Source organism: Salmo trutta, chromosome 14 (assembly GCF_901001165.1).
Source record: "Salmo trutta chromosome 14, fSalTru1.1, whole genome shotgun sequence".
NCBI lineage: Eukaryota > Metazoa > Chordata > Actinopteri > Salmoniformes > Salmonidae > Salmo > Salmo trutta.
Window position 1 is genome coordinate 62,023,744 of NC_042970.1, and position 27,974 is coordinate 62,051,717.

The 27,974-nt window shown below is 42.0% G+C and overlaps 3 protein-coding genes across 6 annotated transcripts in view; 1 reads left to right on the top strand and 2 right to left on the bottom strand.

Annotated features, from left to right (window-relative positions):
- The window catches only part of LOC115208544 (oocyte zinc finger protein XlCOF6-like), a 28,163-nt gene extending 17,781 nt beyond the window's left edge, over positions 1–10,382 (bottom strand). For all 3 annotated transcript variants that reach the window (XM_029776675.1, XM_029776674.1, XM_029776673.1), the window contains exons 1-3: positions 9,757–10,382; positions 8,711–8,904; positions 8,213–8,381 (exon numbers count right to left, since the gene is read on the bottom strand). In XM_029776675.1, coding sequence (XP_029632535.1) covers positions 8,213–8,381; positions 8,711–8,904; positions 9,757–10,138 — 745 coding nt within the window. In that variant the 5' untranslated portion in view covers positions 10,139–10,382. The remainder of the gene's footprint in view (positions 1–8,212; positions 8,382–8,710; positions 8,905–9,756) is intronic.
- Positions 10,383–18,357: 7,975 nt separating this feature from the next.
- Positions 18,358–25,375, top strand: LOC115208546 (integral membrane protein GPR137B-like). The gene is made up of 7 exons (XM_029776678.1): positions 18,358–18,828; positions 21,519–21,568; positions 21,726–21,948; positions 22,308–22,457; positions 22,697–22,825; positions 23,354–23,475; positions 24,348–25,375. Exons 1-7 carry the CDS (start codon positions 18,367–18,369, stop codon positions 24,457–24,459), a joined length of 1,248 nt encoding a protein of 415 aa, XP_029632538.1. The 5' UTR covers positions 18,358–18,366; the 3' UTR covers positions 24,460–25,375.
- A 385-nt stretch (positions 25,376–25,760) lies between these two features.
- Positions 25,761–27,974, bottom strand: part of LOC115208545 (ERO1-like protein beta) — a 28,174-nt gene continuing 25,960 nt past the window's right edge. For both annotated transcript variants that reach the window (XM_029776676.1, XM_029776677.1), the window contains exon 16: positions 25,761–27,968. In XM_029776676.1, coding sequence (XP_029632536.1) covers positions 27,908–27,968 — 61 coding nt within the window. In that variant the 3' untranslated portion in view covers positions 25,761–27,907. The remainder of the gene's footprint in view (positions 27,969–27,974) is intronic.

Here is a 27,974-nt window from a genome sequence, read left to right on the forward strand (position 1 = left end):
GAAGACTTTTGGAGGATGGCCTGGTGTCAAGAAGGGCAGCAAAGAAGCCACTTCTTTCCAGGAAAAACATCAGGGACAGACTGATATTCTGCAAAATGTACAGGTATTGGACTGCTGAGGACTGGGGTAAAGTCCTTTTCTCTGATGAATCCCCTTTCCGATTGTTTGGGGCATCCGGAAAAAAACTTGTCCGGAGAAGACAAGGTGAGCGCTACCATCAGTCCTGTGTCATGCCAACAGTAAAGCATCCTGAGACCATTCATGTGTGGGGTTGCTTCTCAGCCAAGGGAGTGGGCTCACTCACAATTTTGCCTAAGAACACAGCCATGAATAAAGAATGGTACCAACACATCCTCTGAGAGCAACTTCTCCCAACCATCCAGGTACAGTTTGGTGACGAACAATGCCTTTTCCAGCATGCTGGAGCACCTTGCCATAAGGGAAAAGTGATAACTAAGTGGCTTGGGGAACAAAACATCAATATTTTGGGTCCATGGCCAGGAAACTCCCCAGACCTTAATCCCATTGAGAACTTGTGGTCAATCCTAAAGAGGCGGGTGGACAAACAAAAACCCACAAATTCTGACAAACTCCAAGCATTGATTATGCAAGAATGGGCTGCCATCAGTCAGGATGTGGCCCAGAAGTTAATTGACAGCATGCCAGGGCGGATTGCAGAGGTCTTGAAAAAGAAGGGTCAACACTGCAAATATTGACTCTTTGCATCAACTTCATGTAATTGTCAATAAAAGCCTTTGACACTTATGAAATGCTTGTAATTATAATTCAGTATTCCATAGTAACATCTGATAAAAATATCTAAAGACATTGAAGCAGCAAACTTTGTGAAAATTAATATTTGTGTCATTCTCAAAACTTTTGGCCACGACTGTACACTTAGGTTGAAGTCATTAAAACTCGTTTTTCAGCCACTCCAGAAATTTCTTCTTAACAAACTATAGTTTTGCCAAGTCGGTTAGGACATCTACTTTGTGCATAACACGAGTCATTTTTCCAACAATTGTTTACAGACAGATTATTTCACTAATAATTCACGGTATCACAATTCCAGTGGGTCAGAAGTTTACATACACTAAGTTGACTGTGCCTTTAAACAGCTTGGAAAATTCCAGAAAATGATGTCATGGCTTTAGAAGCTTCTGATAGGCTAATTGATATAATTTGAGTCAATTGGAGGTGTAACTGTGGATGTATTTCAAGGCCTACCTACAAACTCAGTGCCTCTTTGCTTGACGTCATGGGAAAATCAAAAGAAATTTGCCAAGACCTCAGAAAAGAAATTGTAGACTTCCACAAGTCTGGTTCATCCTTGGGAGCAATTTCCAAACGCCTGAAGGTAACACATTCATCTGTAGAAACAATAGTACACAAGTATAAACACCATGGGACCACGCAGCCGTCATACCGTACAGGAAGGAGACGCGTTCTGTCTCCAAGAGATTAATGTACTTTGGTGCAAAAAGTGCAAATCAATCCCAGAACAACAGCAAACGACCTTGTGAAGATGCTGGAGGAAACAGGTACAAAGGTATCTATATCCACAGTAAACCGAGTCCTATATCGACATAACCTGAAAGGTCGCTCAGCAAGGAAGAAGCCACGGCTCCGAAACCGCCATAAAAAAGCCAGATTACGGTTTGCAACTGCATATGGGGACAAAGATCATACTTTTTGGAGAAATGTCCTCTGGTCTGATGAAACAAAAATATAACTGTTTGGCCATAATGACCATTGTTATGTTTGGAGGAAAAAGGGGGAGGCTTGCAAGCCGAAGAACACCATCCCAACCATGAAGCACGGGGTGGCAGCATCATGTTGTGGGGGTGCTTTGCTGCAGGACCAGATATAATGCTATTTCACATTAAACAAATTGACAACAGAATTTCAGCATGCTTATAGGGAAGGACACTCAACAAGCACGGCACTTACACAAATGATGATTGGCTGAGAGAAATTGATGATAAAAATGATTGTCAGACTTCAGTGCAGCTTTTGTCATTATCGATCATAGTCTGCTGCTGGAAAAACGTATGCGTTATGGCTTTACACCCCCTGCTATAATGTGGATAAAGAGTTACTTGTCTAACAGAACACAGAGGGTGTTCTTTAATGGAAGCCTCTCAAATATAATCCAATTAGAATCAGGAATTACCAAGGGTAGCTGTTTAGGCCCCTTGCTCTTTTCAATTTTTACCCACGACATGCCACTGACTTTGAGTAAAGCCAGAGTGTCTATTTATGCGGATGACTCAACACTATACACGTCAGCTACCACAGCGACTGAAATGACTGCAACACTCAACAAAGAGCTGCAGTTAGTTTCAGAGTGGGTGGCAAGGAATAAGTTATCCCTAAATATTTCCAAAACTAAAAGTATTGTATTTGGAATAAAACACTCACTAAACCCTAAACCTCAACAAAATCTTGTAATAAATAATGTGGAAAATGAGCAAGTTGATATGACTAAACTGCTTGAAGTAACGCTAGATTGTAAACTGCCATGGTCAAAACATATTGATGCAGTAGTAGCTAAGATGAAGAGAAGTCTGTCTATAATAAAGCGATGCTCTGCCTTCTTAACAACACTATCAACAAGGCAGGTCCTACAGGCCCTAGTTTTGTCGCACCTTGACTACTGTTCAGTCGTGTGGTCAGGTGCCACAATTGCAATTGGCCCAGAACAGGGCAGCACGGCTGGCCCTTGGATGTACACAGAGAGCTAATATTAATAATATGCATGTCACTCTCTCATGGCTGAAAGTGGAGTAGAGATTGTCTTCATCACTACTTTTATTTATGAGAGGTATTGACATGTTGAATGCACCAAGCTGTCTGTCTAAACTACTGGCACACAGGTTGGACACCCATACATACCCCACAAGACATGCCACAAGAGGTCTCTTCACAGTCCCCAAGTCCAGAACAGACTATGGGAGGAGCACAGTACTACATAGAGCCATGACTACATGGAACTCTATCTACATCAAGTAACTGATGCAAGCAGCAAAATTAGATTAAAAAAAACAGATTAAAAAACACCTTATGGAACAGCGGGGACTGTGAAGCAACACAAACATTGGCACAGACACGCACACACACACACACACACACACACACACACACACACACACACACACACACACACACACACACACACACACACACTATAAATACACATGGATTTAGTACTGTAGATATGTGGTAGTGGTGGAGTACGGGCCTGGGGGCACACAGTGTGTTGTGAAATCTGTGAATGTATTGTAATGCTTTTAAAAATGTATAAACTGCCTTAATTTTGCTGGACCCCAGGAAGAGCAGCTGCTGCCTAATGGGGATCCATAATAAATACACATACAAAATTAGGTAGTCATCTGGAATGCATTTCAATTAAGAGGTGTGCCTTGTTAAACGTTCATTTGTGGAATTTCTTTCCTTCTTAATGCGTTTGAGCCAATCAGTTGTATTGTAACAAGGTAGGGGTAGTATACAGACGATAGCCCTATTTGGTAAAAGACCAAGTCCATATTATGTCCAGAACAGCACAGATAAGCAGAGAAATGACAGTCCATCATTACTATAAGACATGAAGGTCAGACAATATGAAAATGTCAAGAACTTTGAAAGTTTCTTCAAGTGCAGTCGCAAAAACCATCAAGCGCTATGATAAAACTGGCTCTCATGAAAACCGCCACAGGAAAGGAAGACCCAGAGTTACCTCTGCTGCAGGGGATAAGTTCATTAGAGTTACCAGCCTCAGAAATTGCAGCCCAAATAAATGCTTCACAGAGTTCAAGTAACAGACACATCTCAAAATCAACTTGCTTGGGCCAAAAAACACAAGCAATGGACATTAGACCGGTGGAAATCTGTCCTTTGGTCTTATGACCCCAAACTTGAGATTTTTGGTTCCAACCGCCGTGTCTTTATGAGACGCAGAGTAGGTGAACGGATGATCTCTGCATGTGTGGTTCCCACCGTGAAGCATGTAGGAGGAGGTGTGATGGTATGGGGGTGCTTTGCTGGTGACACTGGCGGGGATTTATTTAGAATTCATGGCACACAATCAGCATGGCTATCACAGCATTCTGGAGCAATACACCATCCCATCTGGTTTGCGCTTAGTGGGACTATCATTTGTTTTTCAACAGAACAATGACCCAAAACACACCTCCAGGCTGTGTAAGGGCTATTTGACCAAGAAGGAGAGTGATGGAGTGCTGCATCAGATGACCTGGCCTCCACAATCACCCGACCTCAACCCCACTGAGATGGTTTGGGATGAGTTCGACCACAGAGTGAAGGAAAAGCAGCCAACAAGTGCTCAGCATATGTGGGAACTCCTTCAAGACTGTTGGAAAAACATTCCTCATGAAGCTGGTTGAGACAATGCCAAGAATGTGCTAAACTGTCATCAAGGCAAAGGGTGGCTACTTGAAGAATCTAAAATATATTTTGATTTGTTTAACACTTTTTTGGTTACTACATGATTTCATATGTGTTATTTCATAGTTGTGATGTCTTCAATGTTACTCTACAATGTAGAAAATAGTAAAATAAAGAAAAAACCTTGAATGAGTAGGAGTGTCCAAACTTTTGACTGGTATTGTACATGTAGGTAAGGGTAAAGTGACTATGCATAGATAATAAACAGCGACTAGCTTGTGTGTGTGCCATTCAGAGGGTGATTGGGCAAGACAATAAGTGTCTTTGAATGGGGTATGGTAGTTGGTGCCAGGCGCACCGGTTTGAGTGTGTCAAGAACTGCAACACTGCTGGGTTTTTCAAACTCAACAGTTTCCCGTGTGTATCAAGAAATGGTCCACCACCCAAAGGACATACAGCCAACTTAGCACAACTGTGGGAAGCATTGGGGTCAACATAGGCCAGCATCCCTGTGGAACACTTTCAACACCTTGTAGAGTACATGCCCCAACAAATTGACGCTGTTCTGAGGGCAAAACGGAGTGTAACGCAATATTAGGAAGGTGTACCTAATTTTTTGTACACTCGGTGTACAGTGTCAACATTTAGGATCACTATGTTTGTTGTACAGTTACAAGATGTCATACTCTGGGTAGTTCTTAACATAATGAGCCTATGTTTGTCTATTGTGAAGACAATTATCCGTGGAACACGCATTTATTAATAATAGGCCTGTAATATGCTACATACATTCACTGATGAAATAGATTCTAAATTTGACTGCTAAGATATTTAACGCAAAATTGACTACGGTAATGGTGGAGCTCAAGAGCTTTTAAAGGTGACTTGGTGGTCCCCGGAACAGAAAAGGATAGGAACCACTGACCTACAGAGCTGACATCACTTGGAGCAAGGTCACCGATGTCCTTAACCCATGAAACAAACACACATTAGAATTCCCATTTGTAATAGCTTCCTATCCACATGTTGTATAGACATGTGAAGACAAGTACTGTGGGTTCCCTTTCCTTTGTTGTCTACAATACACCAATTACTTGATCAAAAAGCAGCTTGTGAGCAGTTTTAGAATGGCCCGCGACATGGTTTAGGAATGTAAAAAGCGGTCCCGCAAATTTGCGATACAAAGAACAAAAAAGCGCAGGAAATATGGGTCTTCAATATTGAACGGTTTGGGCTAGAAAGACGTGGTTTTCTCTGTAGTAATGGTGCAAGCATTCAGTGTACTCGCTATGGCACTCAGAGGCTGCAGTACAACAAAGTACTTTTTTTCTAAGCATACTGGTGTCCCAAATTAAAATTCCACGTCGCACAGCAAAATATTTCAGAGCATATGAGACTAGGGCTGTCGCGATGACCGTACTACCACCACACCAGCAGTCACGAGTCATGAAGGCTGTCAAATTCCACGGGACCATTTAGTCACGGTAATTAGGCTTAAGTTCTGATGCTGAGGATGGTCATTAGTAGTCTACCAAACTTGCTAACTGCCTGTTACTCAGCACTCTATTGTCCCTCTAATCACTCTCACATCAATGCAAATGTTTCAAAAATCTAATCAAACACTTCATGAGAGCCCATGAACTCATGTTGCACAACATTTCTATTGGCTATGCAATTGCGCGCGAAAACAGAGTGATGGCATCTATTAAAAAGAGGATCCCATCAGCTTTCTATAGGCTATTCCTACTATATTTATTTCTCAACTTTCCTAATATTAAGCAAATATTAAGCACATTGCTTAACTCCACAACCGGTGTATAGCCTACCTGGCTGTCATGAAAATGAGCCACATTTGCTATTTAAGTGCAGAGATGACATGTATTTTTTCCCCCTCCGTTTCCAGACAGGTGCATGATAATGGTCTATTCTAAATCAAAGCGAATTTCACACATATATTATTTAGTATATGTAAAGACAAGATTAAAACAAGAATAGTCTGACGTGTGACAACATTAGCCTATCACTTGTGAATTATATATCATCCCTTGTGAATGATGCCCAGCTTAAGGTAAGAAACAAAGATTTTTTATGTTTTCATCATAGTCGCACACCTCATGTAGCCTATCCCATTGTTCTATATGTTTTGATACTAAAGTGGCCAAATAACTTCTTAAAATGAAGCACATTAAATCGGATTTACAACAGGTGTAGAGCCTAACTGGCATACAGTGCAGTGAGGTTCAAGTTTGGGGAAGATCATTTTCACCATAACAATGCACCTTTATAATAAAAGCATTCCATGCATAATCACATTTGCGGTTACTTTTGATGATGGTGTTTTCCCACTAATGGAACATTTGCGCTTATAGCCTACTGCCGTGTGCATATTGCTGTGCTTATAATGTGAAGAAATAGCCTAATAGTTTAGCAACATTTTTAGCTAAACGTTCTGATCTGTTGCGTCAGCCTCACTATGTAGTTTTTTTAAAAGCTAATGGTTGTATTAATTTGAGATCTATCACATCCCACAACTGTCTATGTTTGGAATATTTATTTCTTGCACAGAATAGGTCAACTTTTGTACTATGGGGGATAGTAGATTGACATAGGTTAGTGCTGTTGCTGTTCGTTAGGCCTACTCATCTTGTTGGCTGACGAAAAGTAAATATGGACAGTTCTTCCAATATCTTCAATATGCACCTCGGAATAGGACAAGGACGCGTGCAGTTGCGTCCCCGATAGACACATTGGGGACGCAACTGCAAGCGTCCTTATCCTATGCACGCGTTCTTAACCTATTACAAGTGTCTTCACTTGTAGCCTGTGAGAAAGACCCGATCACGTGATGGAGAGCCGTGTGAGTGAGATGATAGATGCTTCGGAGCAGGCAGCACTCAGGGAAAAGGGCGGCAAAGGGGATTTTTTTGGGGGTGTATTATGGCCACACAAAGGGGATGCCGCCGGGAAATTCAAGGCATTATCAAGTGCTTGTCAAATTGTGAATGAGGGACTGATGAAGTGTGTAGAAACAAAGCAGAGCCCATGCCTTTCAGGCAACTTTTTTCAAATCATCATTAGAGTCACATCATGCAGACTGACAATGTATTAAACATCTAAACATATAGCCCAACGTTTGTAGAACGACTAAAATTACATTAATAACATTAAATTAAGCATATAAGAGCGCACTCCCTCAAATTGTTTGGAGAAAATATCCTTTCTATTTTATTCAGCTTTGTTCAATTGTATTCTTCATACTATAAAATAATGCCATGGAATTCTAAGCAAATCGTGTCTGCTAAATGAACTAGTGTAGTCCACAGCCATATGTTAGGTCCTGATCTGGCTATGCCATAAGGACAACTCAGAGTATGCTATTCTGTTCTTCTGAAATAGAATACATTTTCTTCATATCATGTTTCTTTAAACCAGTCTAAAGTAAATAATGGATTTATTACATGGATTTATTCGACTTTTTAAAACGTAGATGTTCCAAAGTTCTGCATCAGTGGCTTGTAGGCTGTGTGTGGAAGCCAGACGATGCTAAATGTGTTTAAGATTAATTAACGGTCAATTACTGTGAGACCGACAGATACTTGCTTGACAATCACCGGCGTACGAAATTTCGGGACCACCACAGCCCTATACGAGACCAAAACGGTTGCACTGTATAGCCCTGACAGATGAGCTGCTAATCAACACTAAATAGTTATGTTTTGCAAATATGGGTCAATAAATAAATATTGATCAATTAATGAACTGTTACAGAAGATTGGAGTCTAATCCACACACACACCATTATTCTTACCTGATGACATTGAATCTGAATCTCCCTTTTCATCTCCTTCTCTCACAGTTTCACTCAGCCCCGGTGTTTTCCTGCAATCGACTAGCCGCACAGACACCCTCTTCAGACCCCACAGTGAGGCACGACCTGAGGACTCCAGGAAATGGGAGGGGGGCGGGAAAGATGTGTCCTGGAAAACACATGCGTAAATAATGACAGAATCAATTTAGGGTATGAAACTCTCCTACATGTCAAGGAATTTTGAATTCTCAAAAGTCTCAGCAGTCTTTCTTTGATTCCCCTCATTCTCTGGACCTCCTTCCCAAATTGCATTGGAAGAGAAAGTCCAATCAGAATCACCTTTATTTGCTAAGTGCATTTACATATATAGGACATTTGGAGGAACCTCAAATATTCTCCTCCAATGTATTCAAAGAAGGAGGTTGAAGAATCAAGAATGAGAGGAATCAAGGAAGGACTGTTGAGAACCAAAACACTCAATGACTGGGAAATACTTACCTCCAGCCGGTTGCTGGGAAACCAATCCTTGTCCTCCATGTCCCATTCTTCATTGCAGTGAAGAGCATTGTCATCATTATCAACAGTCTGGCTGGCACTCACGGGTGCCACACTATATTCTCCCTGTATCTTTCTGATGTCCTCTTTCACTATACAGCCCTGGGAGGGCCAGAAAACAGCATTTTGCCTTGGTTCTGTAAAGGGAAGAGTTCAACTATTGGTTAAAACAAAGGGTGTAGCTGGCTCTCTACCTGTTTCCAGGCATATCACTCTCTTCATCCAAGGACCTTCAGTTGGAGAGCGAACTCTGAATACAAACTAAACAAAAATGAAAAAAATATATAAAAAAACGGAGGTCAGTAGAATGCCTCTTAAAACCACACATCGGTTCAACAACTGCACAGTTTGTGCCCCTGTTTTTAAGACAATATCAAAGATTTGTATAACTAACCCAAGATACACCACAGTCTGTTGTTTCCAATGGGATCAAATGAAGCATAGTGGGCAGAACAAACATACATATTGCCATTATGGCACCCCTACTCTGTGAAGTGTGTGTGTGTGTGCATGTGTGCAATAACTCAAATCGCCCTTGCTCTTCTTAACACCACCATTTTTCTTTTACTTTAGCAAAGGGTAAAGTCTACAAAACGTACCACCCTGTTCGTAACATATTCTTGTTTTGTGATTAAAGGTTCCGTAGATTTTGAAAATTAGCTGAATGTTGGCCCAGTTCCATCTCACTCCATACTCTCCCACTGCTGGACACTGGGCTTCCTTCCTCTCCTCAACATATTTGATGGGGAATGGAAATTCCAACCGGATGCTTCAGATTTATACATCCTGTGAAACATCTGGCTCCTTATTCTATAATCATGGCTAGGTGGGATACAGCTTTTGTCAGATTTAGGTTTTTTGGGGGGCATTTTAGCTAACCCTTAACCTGCTGCATCAGTTCTCCTAAACCTGCTACGAAAAGTCAATTTTGACTAAATCTGTAAAATCCCTTCTAGACAAAACCTTGTTCTATATGTGACAAAACTCACTGGTGTCTTCAGTCTCCTCTCCTTCCTCCTCTTTCAGTTCCAAAACGTCTTCCTCCTCCTTTATTGAGATAGCTATCTCTTCCTCTTTCACTATGCAATATTCTTCTTCTTCTTTTAATGTGATAGTCTCCTCTTTCATTCTGAATTCGTCTACTTCCTCTTTCACCACAAAAGGTCCTTTCTCTTCGTTCACCATAACAACCCCCTCTTCTTCTTTCAATGTGATAGTCTCCCCTTTCTCCTTCATCGTTCTGAAAGCGTCTTCCTCTCCTTTTACTGTATCCCCCTCTTCTTCTTTTACGACAATGTTCAGCCCCAGAGGTTCTTTCTCTGTCCAGCAGACCTCTTTTTTAGCAGCGGGGGAGAAGCTTTGTGAGCTCATTGTCGGGGATGTTAGCTAGCTAACGTTAGCATGAGCGACTGCCCTAGTGCTAGGCTCAGTATCAATCTTAAATGGTAAATTCCGTTTAAATCAACTAGTACATACGTTATCAGAATTGTGTTTAAAACACTAATATTCATGTAGCTACACAAAAAAATGGTCTAAAGTGATGCAATGGGTAGGTTTTATGTTGGCTAACAAGCTAACAGTACAGAGCTGGCTGAATTAGTAGCCGTGTTGTTGTTGTTGAAGAAGCTTCTTCTTCTACTAGTATTCTGTCAGCAGCACAAACGATGACGTCCTGTTTGTATGGTAATGAGGAAATCTTCTAAATAAAAGCGCGCATTTCAAAACATTGCAATGTGGATAGCTCATTGCCAAGATATTTAAAATGCAATGAGTCATTTATGAAAACAAATTAAAAACCTTTTTTAATACCAATAATATTTTTAAAAAAATACAATGTTGACACTGGTATGTTGAGAATATTCACCTGTAGAGAGAATTGTTCTACCTGTCTCAGCTAAAGTGGGATAGGAAATACTCAGTAGGGACTCTGCTATCCAAATGGTTCGTTTTGGAAGGGGTCTTTGTCGCACGACCTGCTGCTGGCTTTTCACTCCGCCCCATCTACAGTTGAAGTCGGAAGTTTACATACACCTTAGCCAAATACATTTAAACTCAGTTTTTCACCATTCCTGACATTTAATCCCTGTGTGGCTCAGTTGGTAGAGCATGGTGTTTGCAACGCCATGGTTGTGGGTTCAATTCCCACAGGGGACCAGTACGGAGAAAAAATGTATGTGCATTCTACTACTGTAAGTCATCTGCTAAATGACTAAAATGTAATCCTAGTAAAAAATTCCCTGTTGTCAGTTAGGATCACCACTTTACTTTAAGAATGTGAAATGTCAGAATAATAGAAGAGAGAATGATTGATTTCAGCTTTTATTTATTTCATCACATTCCCAGTGATTCAGAAGTTTACATACACTCAATTATAATTTGGTAGCATTGCCTTTAAATTGTTTAACTTGGGTCAAACTTTCGGGTAGCCTTCCACAAGCTTCCCACAATATGTTGGGTGAATTTGGCCCTTTCCTCCTGACAGAGCTGGTGTAACTGAGTCAGGTTTGCAGACCTCCTTGCTCGCACACGCTTTTTCAGTTCTGCCCACAAATTTTCTATAGGATTGAGGTCAGGGCTTTGTGATGGCCACTCCAATACCTTGACTTTGTTGTCCTTAAGCCATTTTGCCACAACTTTGGAAGTATGCTTGGGGTCAATGTCCATTTGGAAGACCCATTTGCGACCAAGCTTTAACTTCCTGACTGATGTGTTGAGATGTTGCTTCAATATATCCACATAATTTTCCAACCTCATGATGCCATCTATTTTGTGAAGTGCACCAGTCCCTCCTGCAGCAAAGCACTCCCACAACATGATGCTGCCACCCCCGTGCTTCACGGTTGGGATGGTGTTCTTTGGCTTGCAAGCCTCCCCTTTTTAAATAATTTAAATAATTTCAAGGCAATGCTACCAAATACTAATTGAGTGTATGTAAACTTCTGTCCCACTGGGAATGTGATGAAAGAAATAAAAGCTGAAATAAATCATTCTCTCCACTATTATTCTGACATTTCACATTCTTAAAACAAAGTGGTGATCCTAACTGACCTAAGACAGGGAATTTTTACTAGGATTAAATGTCAGGAATTGTGAAAAACTGAGTTTAAATACATTTGGCTAAGGTGTATGTAAACTTCCGACTACAACTGTATATATATATATATATATATATATTAATCCAAGCCCCCGTCCCCGAGGCCTTTTGCCTTTTGGTAGGCCATCATAAATAAGAATTTGTTCTTAACTGACTTGCCTAGTTAAATAAAGGTTCAAAAAAAATCTATCTCATGTTGTCTGTGCCAAAAAGAGTCTTTTAACCAGACAGCATCAGATACATGGGCTGCATAAACTGAGTGTACAGTACAAAGCACCTTCCTGATATTGAGTTGTCCCCCCCAACCTTTGCCATCAGAACAGCCTCAATTCGTCAGGGCATGGACTCTTCAAGTTGTCAAAAGCATTCCACAGGGATGCTGACCCATTTTGACTCCAAGCTTCCCACAGTTGTGTCAAGTTGTCTGGATGTCTTTGAGTGGTGGACCATTCTTGAAACACACAGGAAACTGTTGAGCGTGAAAAACCCAGTTGCCTTGCAGTTTTTGACATCTGCATTGCTTGCTTTTTGGGGCTTTAGGCTGGGGGACTGTATAGCACTTTGTGACATCTGCTGATGTTAAAAGGGCTTTATAAATACATTTGATTTATTTATTGGCACAAACCATTGCGCCTGGCACCTACTACCATATCCTGGTCAAAGGCACTTAAATCTTTTGTCTTGCGCATTCACCCTCTGAAGTCACTTTAATAATTTTACCTACACGTACATATTACCTCAATTACCTCGTCACCGGTGTCCCCGCACATTGACTCTGTTCCGATAATCCCTGTATAACCCCGCTATTTTTATTTACTGCTGCTCTTTAATTATTTGTTATTCTTATCTTACTTTAAAATTATTTATTTTTTTAAATAAAATAATATCTCTCGCTCATTAATGTCTTAATGAGCGAGAGAAGACGGACATAGTCAATATTAACTATTTGTTCAGCACTTTTGAAATGCACAGCAACAGAATTCAGAACAAGGGCCGTTCTTACATACAGTGAGGGAAAAAAGTATTTGATCCCCTGCTGATTTTGAACGTTTGCCCAATGACAAAGAAATGATCAGTCTATAATTTTAATGGTAGGTTTATTTGAACAGTGAGAGACAGAATAACAACAAAAATATCCAGAAAAACGCATGTCAAAAATATTATAAATTGATTTGCATTGTACTGGCCCCCCGTGGGAATCGAACCCACAACCCTGGCGTTGCACACACCATGCTGGCGTTGCAAACACCATGCTCTACCAACTGAGCCACAGGGGATTAAACGTCAGGAATTGTGAAAAACTGAGGTCAAATGTATTTGGCTAAGGTGTATGTAAACTTCCAACTTCAACTGTAATTACGAACTCCTGCCTGTCCTCAACCTGCCATTTGTTTGCCCCTGTTAACAATAAATAATCTGAGAACTGCACTATCTGCCTCCTGTGTCTGTATCTGGGTCATATCCTGAGTCGTGATACAGGTCTTTACCTCCGAAAAGCAAGAAGTACAGTTTTGTACTGGCATAAGTAGGCTTTTAAATGAAAATCAATGTGTTACTTATGTTCATCTTGTATAGCAAGATGCTTTAATTAAATTGTTTTTTGTGACTTATATTTATCTTGTATTTACCATGCAAGCATTTGCATTTGTCAATTGTGAATGTTGCTGTTTACGGTGCCTTCAGAAAGTATTCACACCCCTTGACTTTTTCCAAATGTTGTTGTGTTACGGTAAAAGGTACAACCTGAATCGGCAGTCAATCTCTTTTGTGTTAACACAGCAAAGACCTTGAAGTCATCAGCCACTCCAAACCAGAAGGTGGCAGTAGCGTTGTTTGGCAATGCATGTCCGTGTGTGTTGCTTTAAGGTCTAGTCAATGTTTGCTAGCTAGCTAATGGCAGTAATGTTGCTGTTGTACAAAGCCCTTGATGATACTAGCCATATGGCCACAGCTAGATAACAAGCTAGGAAGATGACAAAGAAACAATTTAATTAGTTCTCCATAATCGCATACTGCCCATAGATGCATTTTTAGCTAGCTGGCTAACGTTAGCGAAATGGTTTTGCATGATTCATTAGCAAGCTGTTGTGCTAGCTAGCTAGGTAAAGTAAAGAAACTGCATTGACTCTCAGCAGCCAGCTACAGCAGATGCTTAATGGAAACGAATCAATTGTGATTTAATTATAATATTACTAGCTACAGATAGCTAGCTTTTTAAAGCATTTAGTGCTACATTGTGCTGCACTTACCACCCCATTTGTTCCATATGAAGTGTGTATGGCTGCCTTGCTCAATAATTGCTAGGTAACTAGCCTAACAAAAAAATCCTTCTTCCAGCACAAAACTCCATAGCTAGATGTAAAGTCTTGCTCTATAAAAAAAATTGCATTATGCAGCTTTATTGTTTTAGTTAGAACAATTAGATTAGGCCCGAAAAAAATGACCTGTTTTTTTTTCCTTTTTACTTGTCACGCCTGTCGGCTACCCCACATGGATGTTCGAGCTCTCTGATTGGCTCAAAGTCAAGTTGTTTTGCCACTGCCGATTCTACAAGTAGAAACGGCAGGTTCATCGGTACCAGGTCGGCACATAGCAGGTAGTCTTTTGTTCTAGCAAGAGAAGGAACAGCCTCTTACTGTGATAAGTGCCTATTGTGGTCTGGCCTTAGAGGCCTTGCCTGCTTTACCTTACCTCATTGCTCGTCCTAATAAAGTATTTGACTATTGATAATTTATTTGACTGAGTCGCGCTGTGTGCTTAGGTTTGTTGTCCTATTGGAAGGTGAACCTTCGCCCCAGTCTGAGGTCCTGAGCACTCTGGAGCAGGTTTTCATCAAGTATCTCTCTGTACTTTTCTCCGTTCATCTTTCCCTCGATCCTGACTAGTCTCCCAGTCCCTGCCACTGAAAAACATCCTCACAGCATGATGCTGCCACCACCATGCTTCACCGTAGGGATGGTGCCATGTTTCCTCCAGACGTGACACTTGGCATTCAGGCCATAGAGTTCAATCTTGGTTTCATCAAACCAGAGAATCTTGTTTCTCAAGGTCTGAGAGTCCTTTAGGTGCCTTTTGGCAAACTCCAAGCGGGCTCTCATGCCTTTTACTGAGGAGTGGCTTCCGTCTGGCCAATCTACCATAAAGGCCTGATTGGAGTGCTGCAGGAAGGTTCTCCCATCTCCACAGAGGAACTCTGGAGCTCTGTCAGAGTGACCATCAGGTTCTTGGTCTGACCAAGGCCCTTCTCCCCCGATTGCTCATTTTGGCCAAGCGGCCAGCTCTAGGAAGAGTCTTGGTGGTTACAAACTTCTTCCATTTAAGAATGATGGAGGCCACTGTGTTCTTGGGGACCTTCAATGCTGCAGAAATGTTTTGGTACCCTTCCCCAGATCTGTGCCTGGACACAATCCTGTCTCGGAGCTCTACGGACAATTCCTTCGACCTCATGGCTTGGTTTTTGCTCTGACATGCACCGTGGGATCAGATGTGGGACCTTATATAGACAGGTGTGTGGCTTTTCAAATCATTTTCTATCAATTGAATTTACCACAGGTGGACTCTAATCAAGTTGTAGAAATATCTTAAGGATGATCAATGTAAACAGGATGCACATTAGCTCAATTTTGAGTATCATGGCAAAAGGGTGTGTAAATAAGGTATTTCTGTTAGAGTTTTTTTTATTAATTTGCACAATGTCTAAAAACCTGTTTTCACTTTGTCATTATGGGATATTGTGTGTAGATTGATGAGGGAAAACATGCATTTAATCAATTTTAGAATAAGAGGAACATAACAAAATATGGAAAAAGGGAAAGGGTCTGAATGTACTGTAGGTAGGTAAACGGTGGTTTCTTCCCTCTCTCTCTCTCTCTCTCTCTCTCTCTCTCTCTTTCTCTGGCGATGGCGCAAATGATGAATACTGTAGGCTTGTGTGCAAAGGCCAGTCCATCGGTCGGACCAAATCCGACGTAACAAGACCATCCACAGAAAACTCTACCATGTGCTAGAAACGGCTGTCCTCAAAACAATTCGTTATGGGCTTGGGGCCCATGTACGACACACTTGAACTCGCCCTACTGTCTGAGTGCTTAGTTTACAGAAACGCACCACCTCTATTGCGTATGCAGACGAACTGATCCACCACATGAACCTTATCATCCCACCAACGAGATCTAGGATCCAAATTCACTGCGTGTCTGCCTTGAAGTTCATAAAACTCCACGGACCGTCTCTTGCACAGTGGAATTCAGGGCGATATGTGAGCACTTGGTTACGGTGCTGTCCTTTCAGCTCCATGATTCTGAGGGCGCTTACATCGCTTAAAATAACTCTCATCAAGTTCTGTTGCCTACGCCTTAATAGTCATACACATCAATTATTATTATTATTATTAGACGATTGTCCGTTCTCACAATGGTGCTGGTTTAGTAAAGCAAGAATAAAGCTGAATCAATGTTTCGCAAGACCACAATGATTAATTCGTATTTTACATAACATAATATAATAGCATACATTATACTGTAGCATAAAGTTCAGGTGGGCCTTCGCGCTTCATCAAACAAATGAAAGGAAGGGTGCTCAACAACAATGACAAAAATCACGAGAATGGCTTACCAAGAAAATCATCCAAAAGGACTAATTCGAGGTAAAAAGGCAGAGTGATTTGTTATTGCTCACTTTAATCCATTGTACAGGATGTGGACAGGTGAGTGACGTTTCGACATCAAGCTGATGTCTTCCTCAGTGACCTGAATATTGCACTTAAATCCTATTTATAGCCTAGTGGCTCATTGAGACACAACAATATAAAAAAATCATAACGATAATATGTTTCAAAGTAAATGGTAAATTATAGCGCATAATAAAAAGACAAATAATCAATCAAGCAAATGTATTTATAAAGCCCTTTTTACATCAGCAGATGACACAAAGGGATTATGCAGAAACCCTTGCCAAAACCCCAAACAGCAAACAATGCAGAACCATAGAGAGAAACCAGGCTATGAGGGGTGGCTAGTCCTCTTCTGGCTGTGCCGGGTGGAGATTATAAGAGTACATGGCCATTAAGGCCAAATCGTTCTTCAAGATGTTCAAACGTTCATAGACGACAAGCAGGGTCAAATAATAATCACAGTGGTTGTAGAGGGTGTCTCGTGAATCAATAGGACATGTCGAAATATACATTGATGACATATGGGTGTCTGTGAATCCGAAGACACAGAGAACCAAAAAATACTGTAGCATAGTAGGCTTATAATATGTTATACCAAAAACACATCCTCAGTCATTTCTTATCTGATGCTGAATAGTCAAAAATATAATCATCATGCGGCCAACGCTCAATAGTGCCACTAGGCAGGATACACACTGAGTGTACAAAATATTGAGTTACTCCCTGTTTTACCCTCAGAACAACCTCAATTCTTCGGGACATGCACTCCACACGGTTTCAAAAGCGTTCCACAGGGATGCTGGCCCAGGTTGACTCCAATGTTTCCCACAGTTGTGTCAAGTTGGCTGGATGTCCTTTGGGTGATGCACCGTTGTTGATACACACGGGAAATTGTTGAGTGTGAAAAACCCAGCAGCGTTTCAGTTCTTGACACACTTAAACCGGTGCACCTGGCACCTATAACCATACCCCGTTCAAAGACACTTAGAATTTTGTCTTGCTCATTTACCCTCTGAATGGCACACATACAATCCATGTCTCAATTGTCTCAAGGCTTAAAAATCCTTCTTTAACCTGTCTCCTCCCCTTCATCTATACTGATTGAAGTGGATTTAACAGGTGATATCAATAAGGGATCATAGCTTTCACCTGGATTCACCTGGTCAGTCTGTCATGTTTTGTACACCCAGCGTATAATAGAATTGTGGGTACATTTGTGGACAAAATTCTTACTCAGCCAAGTGGTTAACTGACATATTTAAAGCACCCACCATCACTGTGATGCATCCATTACACAACCTTCTGTATGGATGTAGGAAATAAGAATTGAGGAGAAACAAATGGGGGAGGGGCGAAAAACAGTTGGCACAGGCTGCATGATGATGCTGTCTATGACAGAAGAGGGGGCCGGGAGCAGATGACAGGTCCCTCCAGCACGTGGTCTAAGGTACAGTCAGTGCACCTCTCGCTTCCTCCCTCCCTCTCTCTCTCTCGCTCTCTTTTTCTCGATCCATCTGTACCCTCCCTCCATCCTCTTCAAATGCATCACAGCCTCCTGCCGAGCCCCCGACCAATGAAACGCTCCGAGCCACGATCATGTGACATTGCCTCCAACCACTCTCCACAGGAGCACCGGCAAAAAAGAGGGGAGTGTCTCTTTTCCCCCTCTCCTCCCTCCTTTGTCTCCCTCCCTCTCGCTGAGTCAGACAGCAGAGCTGTGAGTCTGAAGCAAAGACTCCATGGAGAGGAGATATCGTCTCTACCAGCCACACATTGCCTGAGAGAGAAGAAAAAAGGATTCCCTTCTTTCTCTCCCTCGTTGAGGAACAGAGGATGAATGGAGAGGCGATGGACATGTCCCTGGAGTCATCATCCCAGGTGGTGGAGAAAAGCACCGTCGTGGGGATGTCAGCGGCACCAGAGCCGGCATTCACGACGGCAGCAGCCGGTAACGGCTCCCTGCCTTCCCCGCCCACCATGGCCCCGGCCATCCCGCCCTACGTCAAGCTTGGCCTCACGGTGGCCTACACCGTCTTCTACTCTCTCCTCTTTGCCTTCATCTATGCCCAGCTGTGGCTGGTGCTCCGATACCGACACAAGCGCTTCAGCTACCAGACGGCCTTCCTCTTCCTGTGTCTGCTGTGGGCCGCGCTGCGCGCCCTCCTCTTCTCCTTCTACTTCCGCGACTGCGTCACGGCCAACACGCTGGGGCCCTTCGCCTTCTGGCTGCTCTACTGCTTCCCCGTCTGCCTGCAGTTCTTCACGCTGAGCCTCATGAACCTCTACTGCGCCCAGGTGAGGATGCGCTCCCAGGGGCCACATTGAGGGAATGGGGGGTCTCATGAGGCCACAAGAGCCATATTGAGCCCATTTTGAGGGTCCATTGGGGTCCAAAATGTGGATTACGGTTGGATGCTATATGTTGTAAATAGCCTCAGTGTCTAGGTAGTAGTTCAGGGAATTAATATGATTATACATTGATGTGTGAGTGTTCTGTAAACAGAATAGCTGTGGACTGTTATTTCCGATATTGTTGAAATGGTGGCATCCCCAATAGGTGGGATATACAATCCTATGGGGAAAGCTCCCCTAGAAGAGGTAAGTGGTGGAAGGGTCGTGAAGGCAGTGGGAAGGAGGGGGCAGCTCAAGAAAGACAGGAGTGTAAAGGTATGAAGCCCCCGCAAAGGAAGATTAGCAACGTTTTTCTAATTTAGTAGCTTCGCACAGCCACCTCATTGTGCAACGGGCACACAACATTTGGCAATTATATATTCATACCGCTAGTTATTTACAATATATCATAGCGGGCGCTGTGGTGAGGTGTGGGCAATATGGGTCAGACAAGAAGTCATGCTGCTTTTAGATACAGGGAACAAAAATATAAACGCAACATGTAACCATTTCAAAGATTTTACTGAGTTACAGTTCATATAAGGAAATCAGTCAATCAAATAAATTCATTAGGCCCTAATCTATGGATTTCACATGACTGGGAGTTTATATATCCATCTGTTGGTCACAAATTCCTTTAAAAAAAGGTAGGGGCGTGGATGAGAGAACCAGTCAGTATCTGGTGTAACCACCATTTGCCTCATGCAGTGTGACACACCTCCTTTGCACAGAGTTGATCAGGCTGTTGATTGTGGTATGTGGATTATGTCCCACTCCTCTTCAATGGCTGTGCGAAGATGCTGGATATTGGTGGGAACTGGAAACGCTGTTGTACACGTCGATCCAGAGCATCCTAAACATGCTCAATGGGTGACATGTCTGGTGAGTATGCAGGCCATGGAAGAACTGGGAGATTTTCAGCTTCCAGGATTTGTGTACAGATCCTTGCGACATGGGCATTATCATGCTGAAACAGGAGGTGATGGCGGCAGATGAATGGTACAACAATGGGCCTCAGGATCTCGTTATGTTATCTCTGTGCATTCAAATTGCCATCGATAAAATGCAATTGTGTTTGTTGTTATTAGCTTTTGCCTGCCCATACAATAACCCCACTGCCACCATGGGGCACTCTGTTCACAACGTTGACATGCTCGCCCACAAGACACCATCTGCCCGGTACAGTTGAAACCCGGGATTCATCCGTGAAGAGCACACTTACCCAGTGTGCCAGTGGCCATCGAAGGTGAGCATTTGCCCACTGGAGTCAGTTACGACGTCGAACTGCAGTCAGGTCAAGACCCCGGTGTTGACGACGAGCACGCAGATCAGCTTCCCTGACACGGTTTCTGACAGTTTGTGCAGAAATTCTTCGGCTATGCAAACCCAGTTTCATCAGCTGTCCGGGTGGCTCTTTTGAGACCATCCCGCAGCTGAAGAAGCCGGATGTGGAGGTCCTGGGCTGGCGTGGTTACACGTGGTCTGCGGTTGTGAGGCCGGTTGTACGTACGGCCAAATTCTCGAAAACGAGAAACTATTGAATTCTCTGGCAACAGCTCTGGTGGACATTACTGCAGTCGGCATGCCAATTGCACACTCCCTCTCAACTTGAGACCTCGATGGCATTGTGGTGTTTGACAAAACTGCACATTTTAGAGTTACCTTTTTATTGTCCCCAGCACAAGGTGCACCTGTATAATGATGATGCTGTTTAATCAGCTTCTTGATATGCCACACCTGTCAGGTGGATGGATTATCTTGGCAAAGGAGAAATTCTCACTAACATGAAAGTAAACAAATTTGTGCACAAAATCTAAGAGAAATATGCATTATGTGCTAAACATTTCTGGGATATTTTATTTCAGCTGATGAAACATGGGATCCAACACTTTACATGTTGCGTTTATATTTTTGTTCAGTGTAGATGATGAATCATTATCAGAAGCACGAAATTAAATTGTAATAGACTTAATAGAGGATCTGGCGTTTTATAAATTATTTTATATAGATTCTTCACATCAGCAGTTATCACAAAGTGCTTTACATTTACCCGGCTTAAACCCCAAAGAGCAAGCAAAGCAGAAGCAAAAGCACAGGGCAGGAAAAAACTCCCTAGGACGAAGGAAACCTTAAGAGGAACCCGGCTCAGAGGGGTGGCCCACAATAGAGATTTACACAGCCCTTGTCTCCAGACACCAGCAATCACACACTTGCTTGACATTCTCATGCCCACTGTTCTGTATAGCCAGTTAGAGACACAATGCTACATCTATTCGCAGCATTTGTTTCCCTTCACACATGACTATTGAATATAATACAGTAGGGCCTCGTGATGTCAACAGCAGACAAACGTCATGGGTTTCTTTTTGTGCTATTTACTCAGTCTACATAGTGAAAAAAGGGTCCAATTTGTTTGGAATTCTTCGGGATCCCTTCAAATATATCTGCTCTGGAGACAGAATCAATTCATTACCTGGTTCTTCAGCTGAGCGGCCACATTGTTGATTGTTTGTTGTTATCTTTGGAGCAAATTCTTAAAGAACATTGGGAAAATATCCAAAGTATAACTTGCTTTCTTATGTCACCCAAAACAGGTTTACTTCAAGGCAAAGTCCAAGTATACCCCAGAGCTCCTTAAATACAAGTAAGTAGGCTGAGTTTCCACTTCTCTTCCTCTCCATATACAGGACCCTCACATATCTCAAAGGCTGTAACTAGGGCCCAGAGATTTTATTCATTTCATGTGGTATGTATTGCAGTGTTTTAGACCTCCCTCCCCTTCCATTTCTTTCCTTCTGCAGGCTCCCTCTCTACCTGGTCTTCTTAGCGGTCAGTCTTCTCTTCCTGGTGGTCAACCTGGCCTGTGCCCTGCTGGTTAAGATGACCGCCACCGAGGTCAAGACCATCGTCCTGGTCAGAGTCACCATCAACGATACGCTCTTCGTGCTCTGCGCCGTCTCGCTGTCCATCTGCCTTTACAAGGTGGCTAAGATGTCCCTGGCCAGCATATACCTCGAGTCCAAGGTAGGACCTTCAGAACTTGTAGATACAGGTCTGTATCAAGCATCTCAGAGTAGGATTGCTGATCCAGGATCAGGTCTTGCCTGTCCATGCGATCCTAAATCAGCACTCCTTCTCTGAGACACTTGATACATACGGCTACATACTTAAGATTGTCTAGGTCTGCTCTATGGTTTTCTGAAAGTAGGACACAACATATAAGATTTAAGGTCAATTTAAAAAACAGTTCAATTCAATTAATTGAATGTCTTTATTTATTTTGGAGGTGGGAAATTGTGTGAACCCGGTAGCACTAAATTGTGACCCCTCGGAAATATTAATGCTGATTGGTAGTTCATGACCTCCCTCAACATTGGTTGCAGGGAACGTCAGTGTGTCAGGTGACTTTGATTGGCGTCCTGGTGGTTCTGCTGTACGCATCACGGGCCTGCTACAACCTGGTGGTGCTTGCTCTGACCAACATCGAGACCATCAACTCTTTCGACTACGACTGGTACAACGTGTCCGACCAGGTAAGGATGACACGCTATCCCAGACACAGAATGAGGGAGAGAAGAGAGGGACAGAGATAAAAAAGAATGTGACAGACAGACACACCGAGACAGGCAGACAGACACAAACACAGTATATGTGGGACAAGTCAAATACATTTCGCCAGACAAACACACTTCGCCAGCCTAACACCAACGAGCCACAAATGAAGACCCTCTGGAGGGATAAACACAAATGCACTCTCGCTCTCTCTGTGCAGGCTGACTTGAGGTCCACTCTGGGGGACGCTGGCTACATCGTGTTCGGGGTGATCCTTTTTGTCTGGGAACTGCTGCCAACCTCCCTGGTGGTCTTCTTCTTCAGGGTCCGCAGGCTGCCACAGGACAGGGTGTGTGTGTGTGTTCAGATGACAAGGAAAGAGAAGCTTGGAAATGTTAGATTGATTCGTAAAACTCTTTAATTTAACCAGCTAGTTAGTTGTTTAAACGGTAAATACCTAATAATTGCTTCGCACCTTTTATTTTAACCTTCATTTAGTCAGTATTTAGCAAGTCAGTCAAGAGCAAATTCTTATTTACAATGACGGCCTACCGGGAAACAGCGGGTTAACTGCCTTGCTCAGGGGCAGAATTACAGATTTTTTACCTTGTCAGCTCAGGGATTCGATCCAGCAACCTTTGGGTTACTGGCCCAATGCTCTAACCACTAGGATACCTGCCGCCCCAAACCAGGGACCTTCTACACATCGGTTTCACTGCGATTCATTGACGCTAATGTCACTATGTAAGCCTATACCATTTGATGCCAGGTAGTTACTTATTGTGTTAAATTCTGGGGTAAGTACCATCTTAAACTGGACTCTTAAATAAAGCATTACCGATTTCTTTAGCTTATTCGGTATGCTCCGTCTTTGCAGAGTGGATCAGGGATCCCGAACCACGTGCTCTCGTCCAGAGGTTACTTCTTTGACAACCCCCGTCGGTACGATAGCGACGATGACTTGGCGTGGAGCATCCCTCCTCAGAACAACTCCACAAGGTACAGTACAGTTAAGACAGGGATAGGTTACTTTTCAGTATGTTTTAGATTTAAAAGATATACTGAAATAACTACACTGAACAAAAATATAAACACAACAGGTAAAGTGTTGGTCCCATGTTTCATGAGCTGAAATAAAGTATCCCAGAAATGTTCCATATGTATTTCAAATGTTGTGCACAAATTTGTTTACATCCCTGTTAGTGAGTATTTCTCCATTGCCAAGATAATCCAGCCAACTGACAGGTGTGGCATATCAAGAATCTGACTAAACAGCATGATCATTACACAGGTGCACCTTTTGCTGGGGACAATAAAATGACACTCTAAAATGGGTCATTTACTCACACAACACAATGCCACAGATGTCCCAAGTTTTGAGGGAGCATGCAATTGGCATGCTGACTGCAGGAACATCCACCAGAGCTGTTGCCAGAGAATGAATGTTCATTTCTCTACCATAAGCCGCCCCCAACGTCATTTTAGAAAATTTGGCAGTATGTCCAACAGGCCTCACAACCGCAGACCATGTGTATGGCGTTGTGTGGGTGAGCGGTTTGCTGATGTCAATGTTGTAAACAGTGCCCCATGATGGCGGTGGGGTTATGGTATGGGCAGGCATAAGCTACGGATAACGAACACAATTGTATTTTATAGATGGCAATTTGAATGCGCAAAAAAACAGATCCTGAGGTCCATTGTGAGGCCCATTTTATTTTTAAGGTATCAGTGACCAACAGATGCATATCTGTTTTCCCAGTCATATGATATCCTTAGATTAGGGCCTAATTAATTAATTTAAATTGACTGATTTCCTCATGTTTGGTTTTTATTTTTAAACTAAAGTATTTGTTTATCTTTTGTTTCTATAGCCTAATTACAGACTGCTACGACTGGGGCAGCCACAACAGCAGTTTCACTGTCCAAAAGGGGACGGACGAACAACGGTTGGCACCGGTGACGGGAGAGCTTCATCCATACTGAGACATAAGTCCAGGGTCGGGGTCAATTCCATTTCAATTCATTCAAATCAGGAAGCAAAAATTCAAATTCTCCTAAATGAAAAGCAAAAAAATGTTAAATGGAATTGACCACAACTCTGAACCAGTCCACACTGCACTGTACAGCAACGCAATGCACTTTGTAAACTTTGACACTTCGACAGCATCCGTATTTTGTCCATCAGCCACCATACTGCATTAGTCACTTAGTGTTAATGTAGACCAGTGTTTCCATTACTATTTCACTCGGGGCCCCCCTTCCATCATTGGGGAACATCCCGTTAGCTGACATGGGCTAGTTGGTCTGGACATTTTTGACAAGTTATAAATAGCTCTCGAAGGTATGCAATTAATGACAAGAGGAAGACAGATGACACACTACCCAAAATTGTGCCTTGTGCATTCTACTATTACAACTTTCAAGAGTAAGTTGTAAGCCTGACTGAGTTCCTCAACAAACAAAAAAAACTCTGTCCCCCACCCCACAGTTTGGGAACCACTGATATAGACATTTTAGAAAGTCATCTAGAAAACCTGTGAAATAAACCCATACTATAATCTAGCACTAAGTCATGCACAAACTTATACATCAAGGTAGTTGACCTTAGACAATATCAATATCCTAAAGCCTGTATATAATGACACAAATACAGAAACAAAATCATGTCATATCTATATCCGCAGTAAATACGACTATGAACATACATTAATTTATTGGTGATGTAATGGTGAAAAAAATTGTATTCTATATTTTTAAACAGGAAGTTTTTTTTTTCATGTAATTTGTAATGAAGAAAGTTTCACTGATCAGATGCTCTATTTTGTGTCCGCTTTTCTGTCTGTATCGTGGTCGGTATTGACACAAACATGAATAAAAGGACATTTGTGGTGACAGCTTACTTACCGTTCTTGATTTAGTCACTAGCTGAAACAGAATTGACCCCGACGTTGTCTACAATTTCATTCATGATGAGGTCAGAACAAGTCCAAATAACACAACAGAACCCTTTTCAGGGTTTATTGCTAAAAATGACTTAAAAATATGAAATGAAGCATATAGAGCCTGCTGGTTTTTGTTCTACCTGATAATTCATTGCACCCACCTAGTGTCCAAGGTATAAATCAGTCCCTGATTAAAGGGGAACAATGACAAAACAACACAGTGGAACTTGCTTTGAGGGGTATGAAGTACACCTTTCTGTTCCAGTGAGGTCAAATAGTATTGTTCCAAATGTGCTTGTACATAATAGCTCATGGCACAAATCTGAAAAGATGCACAAAAAGTTTTGAATGACAACCAGAAATATTTATTCCTCTGTTCAAATAAATATAATGAAATAAGAATACACATCAATACAGGTGCAACTATATATATTCATATAGATTTGAAAAAAGTTCAGTAATTTTCCTTTTACAAATAGTACAACTTTCTGGGGAATCTGAATGTTACAAAGGCAGAGCTAGCAGAAGAGCGTAGAGATCATTGGAGACAAAATGGTGGATTTCATCCAAGAAAGCAGGCTCAAGCTTTTTTTATTCATTTTTTAAAAACACTTTTTTGGAACTTAAGGCAGACAAGTGGATTGCACAGGACGTTCTGGTGTTTTTGAAAGCATGCGAGGCTCAGACAGACACACACACGCTTTTCCTCTAAGATAATAATTTTATCTTGTCTATTTCCTTCATTTTAAGCAAAGAAGGAACAGCTTGTTCAATCTCCATAGCGTTCACATTCAAGGTGACATTAGCGTTGCTATTTATGTTAGCATAAGCATCCGGCAGCTACCACTGACTCAATTCCTACTTACTGGACCACATGTCTACCTTTGTTTGATTAGATAGAGATCTTTCTTTTACAAAACATGTGTTACAAAGTATTACACATGTATTGTATGGCTACCGATTGTTTGATCTTTGCACATAAGGCAATCTTCACTTGCGACATTTTCTAACCAATGTTACTCAAGGGGGTGATGATGCACAAACTAAAAACGTATATGGCGGGAAAAACTAAAATGTGCTTTGACATGATAGAAAAGAAAGGCAACGTAAAATCTTTGGTCCACATGGTAAAATACCTACTTCAGACAGAAATAAAACATGTATAGTGTGTGGAACGTTAGGGCTGTTTTCCTAAAGTTAAATCCGCTTTGTGTTTTGTTTCCTTGGTACGATACTAACGAATATCGCGATACTGGTATCGTCCAAGCCCTAAAGGGTATGACAGTACAAAAATGTTGTGTGACGTTAAATGCCATTACACGTATCCATTTTGAATTGATTTACACGTATCCATTTTGAATTGATTTACACGTATCCATTTTGAATTGATTTACACGTATCCATTTTGAATTGATTTACACGTATCCATTTTGAATTGATTTACATGGCAAGCTCACCAAGACACCCCAGTAAACTTGACCATCATGGGGGAACAAATCCCACTGCTTGTTTCGAGTTGCTTTCCCCCCCCCCCCACACCATTGGCTGCATTCTCCATTATACTTTAACAGTACTCTTCTCCAACATGGCAGTTTCACAGGATGATAGCTTATTTAAGTGAACTATGAAACAAAATACTGGTTTCGCTTTTTCATTGCCATGAAAACACCTCTTACACATTTGGGATTGCCGTCACCCTGGCAAGTCTCGTCTTTCATAAAACCAACAAAATAATAGGATAAGAATAAAACACCATGAACCGTTCTGTCACCAAATAGAATAGGTATGAGAGAAGTAACGCAAGCTTATCGTTGTCAACAGATGAACAATTTGCGGATTGTGTCTTTTCACATTTAAATGAGGCTTTATATAATACATTTGTGATGCGCAGAAAGACTGGGTTACCACGTGGAGATGTTAAAAACACTCCTAAACAGCACAGTTAAATGCACAGACAAAAGCAGACAGTCGCTCACATAGACATTCGTTCAATACATGCACTCACTCACACAGAAAAAAGGTTACACCTCTAGGATAGCAAAAAGCAGTATGCTTATCAAGTTTGTGGTCGTAAAAGTATGGAATGAATCCTCGTTATCCTTTAGCTGCAACTGGCGATCAACGACAAACATGTACTCACTCAAACACACACACACAGGTGGGTCTAGCTCACAACTAGTATGCCTGAAATGGTGAACACTTTCACCCACAAAAGTAAAGACAAACATTTAAAAACAACGAAATGAGGTACAGATTTCTCACATTGAGCGCTACGCTCTATGGAAAGAGACCTAGATTTAGAAGGAAGGGGAGAGAAGGAGAGTTATACATAGAGGAAGAAGGAAGGAAGGAGGGAGGAGGGGATGGGGGTTCAGTGTATCCTGAAGTCCCTGAACTTGGTCTTATTCTGGGGAGGAATAAGACTATTGCAGTTCTCTCTGGGCTGGCTCCTCCTGGTGGCTAGGAGGTGGTAGTGCTGTTGAAGGGTGTTACCTCTTCTTCTTCAGCAAGGCACGGAAAGCATGGAGCTGATGGATGCTTGTGGAGAGCCTAGCG